At 63.9% G+C, this 16,301-nt stretch overlaps 1 protein-coding gene across 1 annotated transcript; it reads right to left on the bottom strand.

Annotated features, from left to right (window-relative positions):
• Positions 1-1,148: 1,148 nt before the first annotated feature.
• Positions 1,149-15,554, bottom strand: ANGPT4 (angiopoietin 4). Its single transcript, XM_019539447.1, has 9 exons — positions 15,255-15,554; positions 5,085-5,240; positions 4,496-4,617; positions 4,075-4,307; positions 3,507-3,622; positions 3,066-3,167; positions 2,769-2,935; positions 2,465-2,595; positions 1,149-2,237 (listed from the first exon to the last, which is right to left on the bottom strand). The coding sequence occupies exons 1-9, from the start codon at positions 15,552-15,554 to the stop codon at positions 2,077-2,079; spliced, it is 1,488 nt and encodes a 495-aa protein (XP_019394992.1). The 3' UTR covers positions 1,149-2,076.
• Between the last annotated feature and the right edge of the window lie 747 nt (positions 15,555-16,301).

The raw sequence follows: 16,301 nt of genomic DNA, 5'->3' as shown, positions 1-16,301 counted from the left end.
AATGCCATTGCCCTCCAAAGCTGCATGCATGCAGTCTCCGGATGCAGGAGGCAAGCCATGCACCCCCAAAGCGGCGTGCAAGACTCTTGGGCCTGCACGTCAGAGTTAGCATCAGGAAAAGCCCACGGCTGAACCACGGCAGATACAAGCTGAGTTATTCTGCTGACTCTGGGTCCTGCTTTAATTACAGCAAATCTTTTGCTTAAACTTTTGGTAGTAGTCCCAGCCACTCCTCATCCAGCTACTCCTCCGGGGTTGCTTGTGTTACACAGGCGCATTTGGGATCTGCAGCTGCCTTATAGCAACCTCCTCGCACGCTGCATTGTACCTTCGGGCTAGGGAAGCCGCCCTCCGGCCAGGCCCGTCTGCTGCCCCCGCGCTGTGCTGGACGCGGGCGGGTTGGTCTAACCTTGGTTTACAGCGGTGGCTCTCCGCCAGGCTGGGCAGCACCGGGGCCCTTTGAAGGCTGCTATGGGATGCCACGCAGAGTTCGCCCTGCTAGGTGCACAGACATGACTCACAAGATCAACCCAGAGGTTTCCAATAGGGGCCCACCGCGTGAACCCATCCTGTCGTGGGCTCTCCGAGCTCTTTGCCACAGAAAGAAAACGCTCTATATTATTTTTCCCCTGGTCAAAAAAAATGAGTGAAAATGAAGGGCTGGCATCTTCCCAGGGGGGCTTGCAGTCTAAGGAGCTTCACAGCTGCTGGATTTCAGCCTGTTTCAGGCGGGTTTCGCTCTCAGGTGCCCACACAGCACGGGGGTGTTGGCACTGCAGATGCTACGATGAGGGAAACAGGCTTCACAACCAGGGGTTTCCATGCCAGCACTGAGCAAGCCTTCCCGGGAAGCTCCTGGCTTCTTGGGTTTGCAAGACACGTTCAAGCAGCCTCGTGCCTCCAGGTGCCCGGTGAAGGCCAGGCCAAGGGCGCTGGAGCTGCTGCGCATGTCGGCCGTGGGCTGGGGCGGCCCTGAGATGCTCCTGCCTTGCATGGGGCTGCCTGTGGAGCAGGAGCGGCTGCTTCCAGGTGCACCCAGCCCAGCCCTGCAAGGCAGGGAGAGGAGCCCAGGCCCAGATTCCCGGGTGGGCTGGGGAAGGGGGAGTGTGCTAGCAGGGGCTTGGAAGAGAAATCACCATCCAAGGAGATGTGATGCTTACAATGCAGTCCTTTATATGGAGCTGATACACACGTGGAGGCCGGCGCACCCTGCACCCAGGGCACGGCCCGCAGCGCGCGCGGAGCCGCTCGGACCCTGCCCCTCCTGCCCCGGCACGCCCCACCCCGGGGCAGGCAAAGCCCCGAGCCCAGCTCGCGTGGGCCGTGCGGTCTTGGAGCGGCCCGGCGAAGGGAGCATCGCTGAGCGGGGGGGGGAGGTTGCAAGCCCCCGCCTTGCTCCCTCTCCCCGCCGCGCCCCACAAGACGAAAGGAGCCCCCGGCCGCTTGTCCCGGTTCAGGCAGTGTCTGGTCCTTCCCTGCTGGCCTGGGACCCCGCCAGGCTCTCCGTGACCTTCCCCCTGCCCCTTGATCCCTGCGGCCTCCTCATCTCTGACCTCGACGTCCAGCCCCGCAGGGCACCCCCCCTTGCAGCCCTCCGTTCCTCCCCCTCTCACCATCACGTCAGTCCCACCGGCTTTCGGCCACACCTGCCAGCTCTCGGCGCCAGCTCCCACGTGCGGTCCAGCAGCGACACCGGGCTCCCCACGAGGGGGCACGGCTCGTGCACGTGCGTGTGCCTGTGCACGCGTGTCTGCGGTGGCCAAGCATGCGGATCGAACACCCTCGTCCACGGCGAGCCCGCGGGAGGCCTGGCCGCGGGGCTGGGGGCTGCGGGGCCGGGGGCGAAACCGGGCGTTGTGGAGCTCGCGCTGAGCTGCTGGAGCAAGCAGAGGGGAAGTAGCAGCCTGGCTCCGGGCTGAGCCCCCCTGGCAGCTCCCCCGCGGGGTGCGATGGACCCTGCCCAGCGCCTCGTCCTTCTCCCCGGAGGCCCAGAGCTCCCCGTGCTGGGTCCCAGGAGCCCTCTCTGCACCGGGGCTCGTGGCCCCAAGGTCCAGACCACGCGGGCCGCCCGGGGGCCTAGACGGCGGCCGGTCGGATCAGCATGCGTGTGCCTTTGAGGGAGTAGCTGGGCCCTTGGAAGTGAGGCCACCGGATCCCGTTGAGCTTGCGGACGTTGTGCCGGGCAGGGTAGTAGACGCCGTTGAGGTTGGAGAGGCCGCAGGCGTCGAACCACCACCCTGCAGCGGGGCGGGGAGGCGGGTTAGGGCAGGAGGAGCCGCACGTCGGGTGGCCCACGGCGCCTGGGAGGCTGCGTGCCCCAGCTGGAGGCGCGGGGGCAGCGCCTGCCCCGTCTCATCCTTCACCCGCCACGACTCCGTCTTCGCAGTTTCAGGGGGAATACTGGCTGAGGCTGGCAATAACCCCCGGGCCCTCCTTCACCCCCCGGCGCCTGCAGCCCTCTCACCTCCAGACAGCATCTGGGCGCACTTGCAGAGGCAGTTGTCGTTGTCTGCGTCGCGGGTGCTGAAGTTGGTGCCCTGCAGGGCCAGGCCGCTGGGCTGCCCCGCCGGGCCGCTGTAACCCCGCAGCGTCAGCCTGGGGAGGGAGAGCGGCGCGCGTGGGCGCAGGGAGGGGGAAGACGGGGCGACCCGCTCAGCCCGTGCCAGCTCCGCTCCCCGGCGGCAGTGCCCGCAAACCAGCCCCGGGGCGGGACACGGAGCTGAGCGGCTTCGACCCAGTCCTCGCCGGGCGCGGTGTGCCTGCCCCACCTGTACAGGTGCCGCTCGCTCGCCAGCTGGACCCTGCCGTAGTGGGCGTAGGCCTTGGTGCCCTCCCAGTCCAGGAGCTCCACCCGCAGCGTGTAGGGCGCCTGGCTGGTCAGGACGTGCACGGCTTCGTTGCCCAGCCAGTGCTCCCCGGCCGGGTCCCCGAAGCCCTGCGGGAGAGGGGGGCGGTCAACACGGCTCCGCTCGGCCTCGCGCCCGGGGCGCTGCCTCGCTACCGGGGCTTGGCCCCCTCGGCGGCGGTTCAGCGCCTTGTGCGGGGGAGCTGGAGGCGGCACAGACCTGTCTGTATTCCTTCCAGCTCCGCTGGAAATTCACGCTGCCGTTGGCCCGGTGCTGGATGACAGTCCAGCCGCCGCGCTCGGTCTCCATGTCACAGTACACCTGCAGAGGCGGGGAGAAGCAGATCCAGGGCGTGCGTCCGGCCCGGGCCACGCGCAGCCGCGCCGTACGTGGGGGGACGCAGGCCAGGGCCCGGCGGGTTTGATCCCTGGCTCTGCCACACAGCGACCCTTGGTCAAGTCCCTTAAACTCCACGCCGCTATAACTGTGGTGATAACGTCGGGCCCCGGAGCTGTCCTAGGCAAAGCCTCAGCAGAGGCTGGGCGCGTGGAAGGGGATTTATGTTTGCCCAGGGTGGGGGGTTGTACCCTGCTCAGTGCCCACCTCGCCAGCCCAGTGCTTGCACCCGCCAAGCCCGGCGCACGGCCTGCAGGGACCGACCTTCTTGGGCTCCGACATGTTGGCGATGTGCAGCGTGTAGACCCCGCTGGCGCTGGCCCCGGAGCGGTGGATCTCCGCGCAGTCCTGGAACGTGCCCTCCTCCTTCCGCAGGGCACCTGGGGGGAAGGACCGGGGGGTGAGCGCGAGTCTGCGGGGAGCCCTGGCCCCCCCGAAGCACACAGAGGCATTGCTTCCCGTGTGTCACGGCCTGAGCGCGGGATGAGCGGCTGGGAAATTAGCAGCAGTCCTGCTAATCACTCATCAGTGGACAGTAGGAAGGGTCTTGGCCTCCCCTTCCTGTAACAGGCTCCGGAGCCTGGCACCAGTAAAAGACCCCCGGGACGGGGGTTGAGTCCCACACGCGTGGCTGGGAAGTGACGGCGTTAGCCAGGCATTGCATTTACACCGCGCTTTGCATGCACGTGGTAGAGCACAGCAACAACCAGGCTTTGGCAGGGCTCAGACCAAACCCAGCGTCTGGAGGGATGGAGTCAGGGTGCCCATTAAATGCCAGGAGAATGGGGGGGTGCCCCATGGCTTGGAGCCCCCAGCGGGCGGCAGGCCTCACCTCTGCCCTGCGAGACCCGCTGGACCAGGCTGCGCACGGACTCCAGGAGCTGCAGCTGCTGGCGCTGGAGCAGGCTGGCGTTGCTGCTGGCCACGTGCAGGGACTTCTCCAGGTCCTCGATGGTGTTGCTCTGGCGGCTCACCAGGCGCTGCAGCCGCTCCTTCTCGGAGCGGATCCCCTCCAGCTCCGTCTGGTGCTTGGTCTCCATCTCCAGCACCCGGCCCTCCAGGAGGCTGCGACGGGGGCAGGTGCTGGGTCGGGTGCCCCGGCTGAGCGACCTCCTCCCCCGGCGGGCTGGAGCCGGCCGCGCGGCACCGGGGACGGGGAACCCGAGAGCCGCCAGGGCTTGGCCCGGGGGAGCCGGGGCTCAGAGCGCACCTAGATCCCGCCCGTGAGCGTCTCCAAGGGCCACAGCCCCTACCTGTTCCTGCCCTGCAGCGCGTGGATCTCGTTGGTTTGCAGGAGCAGCTGCTTCTCCAGCTTGTTGGTGGACAGGGAGTTCTCCAGCAGCTGGATCTCGATGCGGGACGTCTGGTTCAGGACCTGTGCCCGGAGCAGAGGGGAAGCCTGATAACGAGGATCCCCCCCATCCTTTCACCCCTTCCCATCTGGGCTGCTCCAGGCTTTCCCAGCAGCCACGTGCCATCAGCAGGCACCCAGTTAGACCCGTAAAGGGCTCCCATCTCTGGGAAGCACGTCATGGTCCTTCTGCGTGAGCAAGCAACAGGATGGCCATGCAGGTGATCGAAGCTGGAGTCTTGCTCTGATCCCTGCCAGGCCCATAGGAAACATGCGGGCTGTACTCTGGCTCCGTAGACCATGTCTTCAGGAGGGGAGGTGGGGAAACTGAGGCAGGGAGTGACCCTGCCAAGGTCAGCGGGGGTAGGCAGGCCCCAAGCCTCCCGACTGCCGTGCTGAGCCCTACCGGCTAGGGGCCGTGCCCTCCCAGACCAGACACGCGCGGGGCTGTCCCATACGCCCCCCCCCACATGCACAGGCCCCCGTGGTACCTGAGCCTCCACGTCGGTGAGCTTTCGGGTCTGCTCGGCAGTCTGGCTCAGCAGCGAGGTGCCGATCTCCAGCATGGTGGCCGTCTGGTTCTGCACCGCGTGCTGCTGCATCTGCGCCATCTCCGACTTCACGCTCCTCTGAATGTAGCTCTCCAGCTGGGCGGAGAGGGACAGCCCGTGACCAACCCCCCCGGGCTCAGCCACGGGGCATCCTGCTGGCACGGCGTCAGCGTGGGCAGCTTCCTTCCCACACCCTCCCGTCTGCTGGTGCCAGGCCAGGCCGGGGGGTGTTCAGACCGCTGACCTGGGGAGAAACGCCCCACGGGGCGCGGAAAGCCTTCTCGCCATGGCATAATCTCCCCCCTGCCCTTTGAAGCTTATCAGCAGGACAGCGCGTCCTCTTCTCCCGTCTGGGCCTTGGGAAGACGAACCGCCGGGATTCTTTGGCCCGGGGATTGCTAGAGACTCACCATGTCCTTAGAGCACCCCCGTTTCCCACCACAGGACCCTGGGGACCTTGGGGATGTTTCACGCCCACCGCTGGGTGGTCCTTGGGAGAGCCCTGCTTCCCCGGGGTTCAGAGTCTCTGCAGCCTGGGCACTCGGCATATTTGCAAACCAGGAACAAATCTCATGACAGGATCCAAAAACTCAAAGGACCAGACATTGGAGCTGCTTCTGCATTCGCCTGGTGAGGCCCTGACCAAAGTCTGTGAGTCAGGGGGAAACTAAGACCGCGCTGAGTTCTCTTGGGAATCCCAGACCCCTGCCTCCTGCTCTCCCACGATGGCAATGGCGGGTCAAGCAGGCCCAGCTGGAGCGGGGGACTTTTTTCCTTATGAAATAGGGCATTTGCTGAAGAATGGGGTTTGGGAGGTTGGAGCCAGGCAGGAACGCAGCGAGTTGCATGGGAAGGGGGCAAGCAAGGGGGAAGCGCTGCACGTTCCAACTGCTTCTCAACTCAAGGGTTTCTTTTTGGAAATGCTCAAATGGTTCATTTTAGACGGTGTCTAAACAAACCTCCTCTTGACTTTCTGTTTCAGAAGGCACGTTCTGTCTGAACAAGATCTGAGCCAAGACCAGGCCAGAAAAGGCATAAATAAAAGTTTTAGAATATGTTCAAACCAACTCAAGCAGTTTGTTTTGGGTCAAGCAAGGCGCTTTTCTGACGCAAAGTAAAACCCAGGGCTTTTTTCAATGTTGCTAAAAACCCTGAAATTACCAGTATTTCCCCCCTGATCCAGCTGGCTGCTGGTCTCTCACACCGTCTCGGGGCCTCTTCTCCTTGCCCATTCCTGCCAGATCACTGCTGCTGGCCACCTTAAAGGGCAAATCTCGTGGTGTGTACATGTGCCCTGGGGGGTAAGAGCCAGAGTGGTAGAAGTCTGCCGCCTCCATTGCAACCAGCACGTGTTCAGGTGCCACTCACCAGCGTCCCCGTGCCTTGCCCGGAGAATGGTCCACACGCATCAGGTGCCCTCCTCCTGCCCACTGTGAATCCCTCTACGTTAGCTTCTGATGGAGGCCAGGTGAGCTCAGCTGTACTTAGCTTGCTCCTTCAAGACAGCAGAGTCCCCCGGGGGAGTGGAGGCAGATGTCGCAAGCCAGATCCAGCCTCCGCACACTATTAATTAACTCATAATTAGCAGCGTCTTAGGACCGTCCTCTGCTCCGGGAAGAGGCGTGTGCTTGCGTGGTTTTCCCTGACCTGGCTGCGACCAGCTTTGCCAGCTTTCATGGTATGAAGCATTTTGCTTCAAGCCTTACAGCTTGCAGATGGGGATCTACAGCAGCCATGACCCTTGGTCCTCCCCCACCCCCAAAAGTGCCTTTCTCCAGGCTGCGAAGATCAGCTTGAAACACAGACACTGAAGGCCAATCTGGGGGCTGATGAGTCGTAAAATCCCAGGAGGTTTTGGAGGGTGGCTGCTCGGGGCTGCTCTTCCCCAGGTGCAATCGGCTTTTTGGACAGAGGCAGCATCATTCAGGGGGTCAAGCACTGACTGGCGACTGCGAAGAGCTGGGCTCCATCCTGGGTGTGCCACTGACCTGGAACAAGTCGTTCCCTTTTACCTGGCACATTCAGAGCCGTCAGCCACCGCTGCTGGCAATGCAACACGTGTAAGATGTTCCCGGCCTGGGAGAGAAGCGCTTGCTGAGACGCTGGCCTTTGCAGACCCCGCGGGCTGAACTCCCGGCCCAGCCTGGGCCAGACGCAGCTTGTATTTATTTGTTCGTGATCCGGGGCGGGGGGGGAAGAGGTTGGTATATTTTACTTTGGCTTCACTGCCAGCACAGCTCTGAATGTGTTGTTTATCTTGATCCTTCTCCTCCGCCGAGGATCTGCGAGCCGAAGACAATTGTGCAGCTGGAACCGCACAATCCAGATCGGCGTGTTCCCGCCAGCATCCACCCCTTCTTTGCCAGTTTTCTCTGAAAGGCTGGAAATTCCCGTGAGTTACTTTAGGTGCTATTTTCTTGCCAGGACATTCTCCAGAGGTAGCTGGAGAGGACAGATGTCCCCCCCAGCAAAGCCACGTCCCACTCTGTTGCACTTTGGAAACCCGTCTTGGTGGATTCAGTCTCCCCCGTGTAGCTAAACCCTGGTGAGGAGGAGTAGAAGTGGGGGAAGAAAAGCTTTGTAGCCCAAAGGAGAGCAGGGGCCGTGGGCTGAGCTCTCTCCCAGCTTTGTGGCAGGTCTGCTGCACGATGTCACTGAATACACCTTGCTTCTGTCACGTGCCTGGGACCATCCCCGCTACAACATGACCCCGGCCTCAGCGCGGTGGTGGTGGAGGTAGGGATGGGGGCAGATCCCAGAGGGATCAGCTCTAGCTTCATGTCCTATGGCTGGTCCGTCTCATGGGAGGACACGGCGCACCCAGTGCTGGGAGCCATCCATGCACAGAGCAAGAGGGGCTCTGCCCCAAGGTGCTTGCAGTCCCTACAGAGAGGACGGCCAGCCAGCAACGGCCAGGGAGCCTAGGGCAGCATCTCAAGGGGTTAAAATCTGCTGGATGTGTCCCCAGATCTTGCCCTCTGCTTCTTAACTCCGATCTGACCAGCCACAGCCCACTCCGGCCTGTCAAGCACAGCAGACCCCTGATCACCCTGCCTGCCTCCATGGCCCTCGGGGAGCAGAGCAAGGGACAAACTTTATCCATCGCACACGGCGATTTTTGGTGCCATTTTGTAACATGCATCTAAACAGCACGTATCGAGTGCAAGGTCCCACAGGCAGCAAAACTCGCTCTCAAAGTGAATGGGGGAAAGGCCCGGCAGGTCTCCGGGTGCTGCAAGGTGCAGCCTGCAGCCCGGGTCTGGGGTGAGGGTGGTGCCCAGGGATGACGGCACCCAGCTCTTGGAGGGGAGCACGGCTCTGGCTGACGGACGTGGGTGAGATAAAAGGCACCGCTGTGACCAGCTGGGAAATGTCATCGGGCTCAGAGGGTAGTAGTCAATGGCTTGATGCCCCGTTGGCAACCGGTATCAAGCACAGTGTCCCAGGGGTCGGTCCTGGGGCTGGTTTTGCTTAATATCTTCATCAATGACCTGGAAGATGGCACCAAGTGCACCCTCAGCACATTTGCAGATGGGGGGAGTAGTAGCTATGCTGGAGGGTAGGATTCAGACTGACCTAGACAAATGGGAGGACTGGGCCAACAGGGATCTCCTGAGGTTCAACAAGGACAAGTGCAAAGTCCTGCACTGAGGAGGGAGCGATCCCCTGCACCGGGGCAGGCTGGGGGTGACGGGCTGGGCAGCAGCTTGCAGAAAAGGACCTGGGGGGACAGGGGACAAGAAGCTGAATACGAGCCAGCAGTGCGCCCGTGGTGCCAAGAGGGCCAACGGCATCCTGGGCGGCATTGGTAGCAGCGTTGCCAGCGGATGGAGGGCAGCAACTCTTCCCTGCTATTCAGCACCGGTGAGGCCACATCTGGAGTCTGGTGTCCAGTTGTGGACCCCCCACTATAGAAAGGATGTGGACACATTGGAGAGAGTCCAGCGGAGGGTAGTAGAAATGGTTTGGGGCTGGGGGGCAGGACGTGTGAGGAGAGGCTGAGGGAAATGGGCTGATTGAGTCTGCAAAAGAGAAGACCGAGGGGGATTGAACAGCAGCCTTCAGCTCCCTGCCGGGGGGCTGCAAAGAGGACGGAGCTGGGCTGGTCTCAGTGGGGGCAGACGACAGAAGGAGCAATGGGCTCAAGCTGCAGCAGGGGGAGTTGAGGCTGGATATTAGGAAAATCTTCCTCACCAGAGCGGTGGTGGAGTCTCCCTCCTCGGAGGTCTGTGCCTGCTTGGACGTGCTCGGGCCTGTCGGTCTCCATGAGCCCGGCAGGTGAATCTGGAGTTTGTTCCCGACTCTGGGGCTGGCAGCAGGCCCGGGAAGGGAGGGCGAAGGGTTCACACACTGAAGAGCTGACCTCCCGGCTCCCGCTCCCGCTCCCGCCTGGCTGCCAAGAGCTGGCAGGGAGCTCGTTCACGTGGAGAGCGCCACGCGGCCCAGCCCCGAACGCAGGGGCAGCTCCGTGTGGACCCTGAGCCCCTGCGCCGCGGCTCGCGGGACGGGGGGACGCAGGCTGCAACTCCAAAGCCCCCATCGCTCCCTCTTCCTTCGGCTGCTGGGGAAACGCGCCTCCCAGACACTCTTGACTCCTACAGGGATTTTAGGTGAAGTTTCCACTCCAGCAGATCTCAGGTGACCACTTCTGGGAGGAAGGCAGGGTAACGATGAGCCTTTTTTATAGGCCAGCTAAATGAGGGAGAAGGCACAAGCTTTTGTGAACCCAAATCACTTGATCAGATGCATTTCTGGGAGTTCAGCCATGCCTCACTCAGCCCGCCGGGACGGAGAAATCCCAACTCTGCTTCCCCTCGGTGGCGAGGTCCTTGCTGACCTGTAGCAGGGAGCCGGCGGCCTGCGTCTGGTGGCCGGGAGGGACCGAGGATGGGCGCTGCCTTGTTCAGCCCCGACGCCGCTCTCGTAGGGCTGGCACGGCCGAGCCGAGCAGGGCTGCAGTCGCGGCGTCTCTCACAGGCTCCCCGGCTCCTGCGGCTGGGGAGGTGTCGAAGGTCTTCGCACAGGGATTCGGCACATCGGCTGGAACCAGGTGTGCAATCACATGTGCGAACACCTCTGCCTGGATTGCTCCAAGCTCTGCGGCTGAAATCTGGGTGGGAGCCTGACTTCCCCAGACCCTACCACCCTTTCCAGGGCAAGCGTCACCCAGAAGAGACCCATGAAAGTGGCTCCCAGGAGGGAACAAGCTCTGCTCCGGTGCCTGGCTTTTTTGGGGGGGCAGGGGGTGGAAAGAGGCAGGACTGCAGCCCAGGACGGTTATTGCGGTGAGGGAGGATTGCAGTGCTTTGCACTACTTTTTGCACTTGTTTTTACGTGATGAAATCCTGCTGGCAGCCCGGTGAGCTCTCTCCTTCGCAGACAAGCAGACGTTGGGCTGAAATATCATCCCTCTGTGACCACTCCTTGCTGGAGTTTGAGACATGCTGGGGAGGGGGAAGAAGGGCCAGAGAGCTTTGGGGTGAGAGAGGAGTCAAAGGGGCTCGATGTTTCTGCAGAGGTGAAGGGGTGCTGAGCCGCCCGCGTTTCCGCCTGAGCCGCCGCGTGCGCGGGGCCCCGTCCCGCATGCTGGCGGGGAGGAAGGCGAGGGGAGCAGGGGACCCGGGTCTGGAAAACATTTCCCCAAGCACAGCTATTCCTGGAGCTCTTCCCTTTAACTACATCATTAATCTTGTTGCTTCACAGGGCAAGGACTTTTTTTTATTCCCCTTTTGGGTTTCTTGTTTTAAATAAACATCTCTCGGAGCCACGAGACCGTAACTGCGTGTGGAAAAGTTCAGCCTGGCTTTGGCCACCGCTGCTCTCGGGCCAGGAGATGACTTTGGATCCAGCCTGGGGGGGAGAGACGGGTGCAGAGACTGGCTGAGTTCACTTTGGGGGTCTGCTGTAGCCCCTGCCTCTGGGGATGCCCTGCCCTGCAAAGGGAAACACCCTCCTCTGGCAGGTGGGCACTTCGTGCCAGGAAGAGGAGCTAGGAGAGGTGGCAGGGGAGAGGGGGCCAACGCGGGCACCTGGCCTCAGAGCCACGGCACAGCCTCCATCCTACGGGAACGGGCTCAGGGCTTGCTCGCGGTCAGGCCTTCACAGGTCTTTCTTGCGAAGGCCAGAGGATGGAGGGCAGCAGAGGAACCAAGCCTGGCCAACAAGCCTTGGCCGTGTCTGGGCTGACACCGGGATGTGCAGTGCCAGCCTTGGGGTGTGCACGGCGCTGCACCAACAGGCCTTGGCCAGGCACGCCTGTCCCAGTCTGGGGCAGCTGGCAGCCAGCGTGCAAGGGCCTCCAGAATAAAGCCCGGCTGCTCGCACCCACGCTGCCCAGGCTTATCTCTGCACCGCACACCCCAGCAAGAGAGGGCGTGCACGCTATTTCAAGGGGCATCACCTTATTCCGATTCTCTGGGAACAACGAGGCCTGAACAAAGTGGCCTTTACCCCCATGTTGTGCAGGGTGTTTGCACACTAGGATCCCCCTGCTTGTGTCACTCCCACGCCCAGCCTCGGCATCACCCCTCTCCCAGGCTCCAGGGATGGATGCTGGCCATGCCAGCTGCCCGCTCCTCCGGACAGCCGGGGCAGACGAGGATCCAGCCAAGGGCCCTCTGCCCAGAGGAGCGCATCGCTTCTCTGCTGAGCTGGCAGGGAGCATCTCTTCTGTCCCTGACCCCGGTGCCTCCCCCTGCCCACACTGTTGATTCAAGCCCCCGGTCCAAAAAAAACAGCCCCCTTTCTGCAGCTCCCGCTCAGCTGGGAAAGAAAAAGCCCCTCTCCTGGCAGAGCAGAGCAGAGCAGAGCAGCAGGCAGCGGTGCTGGAGGCTCAGCCTTGGAGCTGCCCTTGCTCGGCAAGCCCCAGCTCTCTGCTCCGCGGCCTGAGCACAGTGGGCACCGAACACCCCCGCCCTGCCCGGGGGTGGGAATCCCGGCCCCTGCCGCACGCAGTCCCCATCAGCCCTGGGCAGGGCGTGAGCGTGAAGTGGCCGTGCTGGGGACTTGGTGCGTATGCAGAGCCGACGCTGCTCACACCCAAGCCTGACGGCTCCCCGGGCTCCCAAGAGAGCGCTGGCGCATGGAGAAGCTGACATCCAGCTGCTCCCAGCATCACAGCAACGGGGGGGAGGGAGATGTAGCAGCACCCAAACCCCTTCAAGCCTTTCCTTTGGGGAAGTGCAGTGCCGTGCCCTGCCACCTCCTATCGTCCCATGGCACTCCTGCCCTTGGGCTCCTCTTGCCGTCCATCCTCCACCAGCACGGAGCAGCATATACGTGCTCCGGTGCCTGCCACCGCCGAAACCCCGGCTCTGCACCCCAGCAAATATGTGGGCTTTCCCACCCCAGCCAAGGATCTGCTCCATCAAGGAGGTGCATGTGTGCGTGCATCATACACGTGCGTGTGTGTTTTCTGGTTCAGTCTTCAGGAGCGGATCCTGTGCCGTGGGCCCCTCGATCCCACCCCATAGTCTCAGGCCTGGCTTAATCCATACAGCGACCAGCCAAAGAGCTGCATCCTGTGCAGCAGGAGGCTTGTCCGGGACTCGCTCTCTCCCCAGGACTGCTGGCACTCCCCAGCCCGGAGAGGCCTTCGGGGATGAAGGGGCAGCCGGCTGCTTATTTAACGGGAAGGGAAAAAATGGAGAGTTCTGGTTTTTGGGGGAGGAGGAGGAAAACCGGTGGAGGGGGCAGCTCGTTGCTCTCAGGCCAGTCTGGGCACTCGGGATAACTGCTCCAGCGCTGGGTGTCTCAGCGTCTCCTGGACCAGCCGCCTCCTCTGCAAAAGAGCCCCGAGTCCTGCTTGCTGGTGCCTCGCTACGCTCAATATTTCCAGCCGTTCAGGGACTTGACCTCTGCCCCAGAGCCTATCCGGGCCAGAGCTATTCCCGGGTCTGACGCAGGCGGCTGCCGGCAGATGTGGAGTCGACCGCCGCGCTCTTCCTCGCCGGGCTGCTCCTTGCTGGCTCCCCTGAGAGGGGCCTGGGCTGCAGAGCTCGTGCTGCGGCCGGAGCCAGGCTGGTTTGGAGATCTGGGCTGCCCGGTGTCGCCCACCGGCCTGGCACGGCTGGCCCGCGGAGCTTCAGCTCGCCTGCTGCGCTCAGTCAAACTGGCACCCTCCTGCTTCCAGCAAGATGGTCAAACGACCCCCTCGACCACGGCCCATCCTTTGGGGCCTCTCCCGCGCCCCGTGGGAGCGACAAATTCCCCACTGACTCGCTGGGGAGGCATCACAGAGTGGCTCGTGGCCCCAGAAGCAAGTGCGAGGCCCGTGGGGACACGGCCCCTGGGCTGGGTGCAGCTGGGCGAGGCTCATCCGGCCGTGGCGAGAGGGGCACCCCCGCGCTGCTGCGCTGGGGCCGTGGAGCCGCGCCGCTTCGAGCCGCGTCTCCCCAGGAGCTCAGCTGGCGGCTCCTTGTAATCTGCTGCTTGACTTGCACGTCGTTGCCTGCTGTCAGGACCAGAGCTAGGACTCTGCCTCCCGGCCAGAGGTCAAAATGACTGCCAAAACCCCTAGACATTTGCTATCTCCATCGGGCACGTTGCTGTCCCGGTCCCCAACCCTGCTGGTCGCTGAGGTCTGGGAGCCAGGCCCACAGAGTCCATCCCCAGCCCAGGCTTGTTAGACCCCCTCTTAGTCCTTCAAGGGAGCCAGGACCAGCCGCACGGGGGACTCTGCTGACTGCCTGGCTCTGCTGCCCTTGCCCAGCTGCTCGGGAGAGGGCATGAAGCAGGCAAGGCATTCGGGCCTTGGCCCAGCCCAGGCAAGCAGACCTCAGGACTGTGCTTCCGTTACTGCGAATGCAGCTCCTCCAGCCCCGGGGGCCAGGAGACCTTCTCCGGAGCACCGCCGCACGCAACGGGCGGCACATCCGCTACGGGAAGAGCTCGCCCGGGACATCCCGGGGTCGGAAGAGATTGGCAGGAGCTTGAGCGGGAGGAAGGGCTGAGCTGAGTCCCGGGTCCGGTGGGATGGTAGGTCCTGGTCGGTCTCCCTTGGCAGCTCTCCTCTGGGCTTGGCTTGTGTGCTGCCCTGACGCCCACGGGGCAGCAAAATACATTGCAAGGAGATGCTTCGACCATGCAGCTCCACAGCAGCGCCGGACTGCAAACAGCCAGGCCCTGGCAGTCCCCATGGCCAGCTAAGACCCCTCCCTGCTGAAGCGTGGAGCCAGGGAAGGTGTCCGAGCTGCTGTGCATTGTACCTAGCCCTTGCCCAAGGGCACCCCAGCCCACGCGCCTCTGCTTTGGCGTGCCAGGACATACGTGGCCCTGCCTGGAGCACGGGGGTCACGTTGCCCTTGGATGTGCCCACACTCTCTCGTCTCTCCCCTGCACGGAGTGGGGAGCACGGCAGCAGGACCAGGGTCGTCGACGCCTCGTCCCTCTCGCTGCAGACACCACACCGTTAACCGTGCACGCACCGTACCCCATGTTCATGCACGTTCACCCGGTGCCCCTGGAGCACACTCTGTGGAAAGACCCCCGTGCTAAGGCTTGCACACGGAGCCCACCTCCCAGTCCCATCGCTCAGGATCACAACTGCATCACGGCTCCTCTCTGCTGGGGGCCAGGGGTGGAAACGCGCCTTTCTGCCAAGATCTGACCCCGCTCCAAGCACCGTGGGCTCTGGAGCTGCCCTAGCGCCTGGCCCAGGCAGGGTCCTGAGCTGTCAGCGGTCACACCTCTACCACGCTCGGGCCAGGGGGGAGAGGCATGGTGCAAAGCTTCAGTGCCTGAGGGATTTGGGGACCTAATTGCCATTGATTAGAGTTGGAAGCTGGCCTCCACAAGTCTGCTTTGCATCCTCTGTGGATGCCCTAAGGCCCCTCTGGGCCCCGCGGGCGCCAGCATCTCCATCTGTTACAGAAGGTGGCCAGCCAAGCCCCGGAGGCACGGATGGAGACGGGGCTGGGAGCCCTCCTGGTCATTCCTGCAATGCCCCCTCCTTTCCCAGCTCAGAGGACGGGCTGGGGCGGACATCAGAGCCAAATCAGTGCGCGGGGCAGGCTGGAAGGCCTGCTGCTCTCCACCCCTCCATCTGCACCTCCCCAGCCCACCACCATCCCACCCGGTGCTTTCCCCGGCCCCTCTCCCCTGCCCGCTCACCTTCAGCAGCCACTGGGTGTTGTTCTCCAGGACCCGCTCCAGCTGCTGCACGCGCTGCGCGGGCCAGTCGCTGGCGGGCGCGTCCCTCTGCAGCGTGTTGGGGCTGGCGGGCGCCCCGGGGGGCTGGCAGGGCGGGGGCTCGGCCTCGGGCAGCACGAAGGTGTAGCTGCACTGCCCGGGCTGCACCCGGTGGGCTCGGCGCCGGCCGGCGCCGGCCGTGGCCCTCCGCTGGGCACCCTCGGCCCCGAGAGCGGCCGTCACGCAGGCCAGGGCCAGCAGCTGCAGCCGGACGCCCCGCATGGCGCGGCTCCGCCCGGCCCCGCAGCCCCCGGCCGCGCGCAGAGCCGGTCCTGGGGCTCTTCACAGCCCGGCTGGGGAGCGGGGTCCAGGCATTTCCCCCGAGCAGCCTTTTATCGTGAGCCCGGCTGGAGCGGCAGCCCCGGCCCCTCTTGCGCAGGCAGGGGAGGGAAAAAAAGCGCTGTCTAAAAACAATACTCGTATCTTTTTTCCTCTCCTTCCTGAGCCCGCCGCGGGCAGCTCAAGTTTCACATGCCGTCGTAGAGGCGAGCACATGCAGGCGGGCGCCTGCCCCTCCCCGAGCCCCTCCGAGCCGCCTCTCTCCCCGCCCGGACCTGCCCGCTCCTCCGCGGCCCCCCCGCACGGCGACACCTCCCAGCACCCCGCTCCTGGTCAGCCCCAGCCGCCACCTCCGCAGCCCGCCTCTGCGTGTAATCTCGGAGGAGGCCTGCGTTTGCTCTCCACCGCCCCAGCCAAGCCCTCGGGGCCCGTGGGGTCCGGGGCGCCGGACGAGAGCCGTGCAGCGCCCGTCACAGCCTGCCGAGCTGGACCGGCGGGAAAGGGGGAGCGCTGCCCTGGAGCCGGAGCATCGTCCCCGAGGCTGCTGAGGGCCAGGCCCGGCGCCTATTCTGCTCGGGGGGTGCTTTCCGGGCTCTCGTGGGCGGCGTTTGCCGCGCCCGGCATCGCCTGGCGCCGGCCCCACAGCCCCTGGGCTGCCCGGTCCCGCTGGCTGCGGGGCAGAGTCCGCAG

Source organism: Crocodylus porosus, unplaced genomic scaffold, assembly GCF_001723895.1.
Source record: "Crocodylus porosus isolate Cpor-Errol unplaced genomic scaffold, CroPor_comp1, whole genome shotgun sequence".
Lineage (NCBI taxonomy): Eukaryota > Metazoa > Chordata > Crocodylia > Crocodylidae > Crocodylus > Crocodylus porosus.
This window is presented reverse-complemented; position numbering and strand designations above follow the sequence as displayed.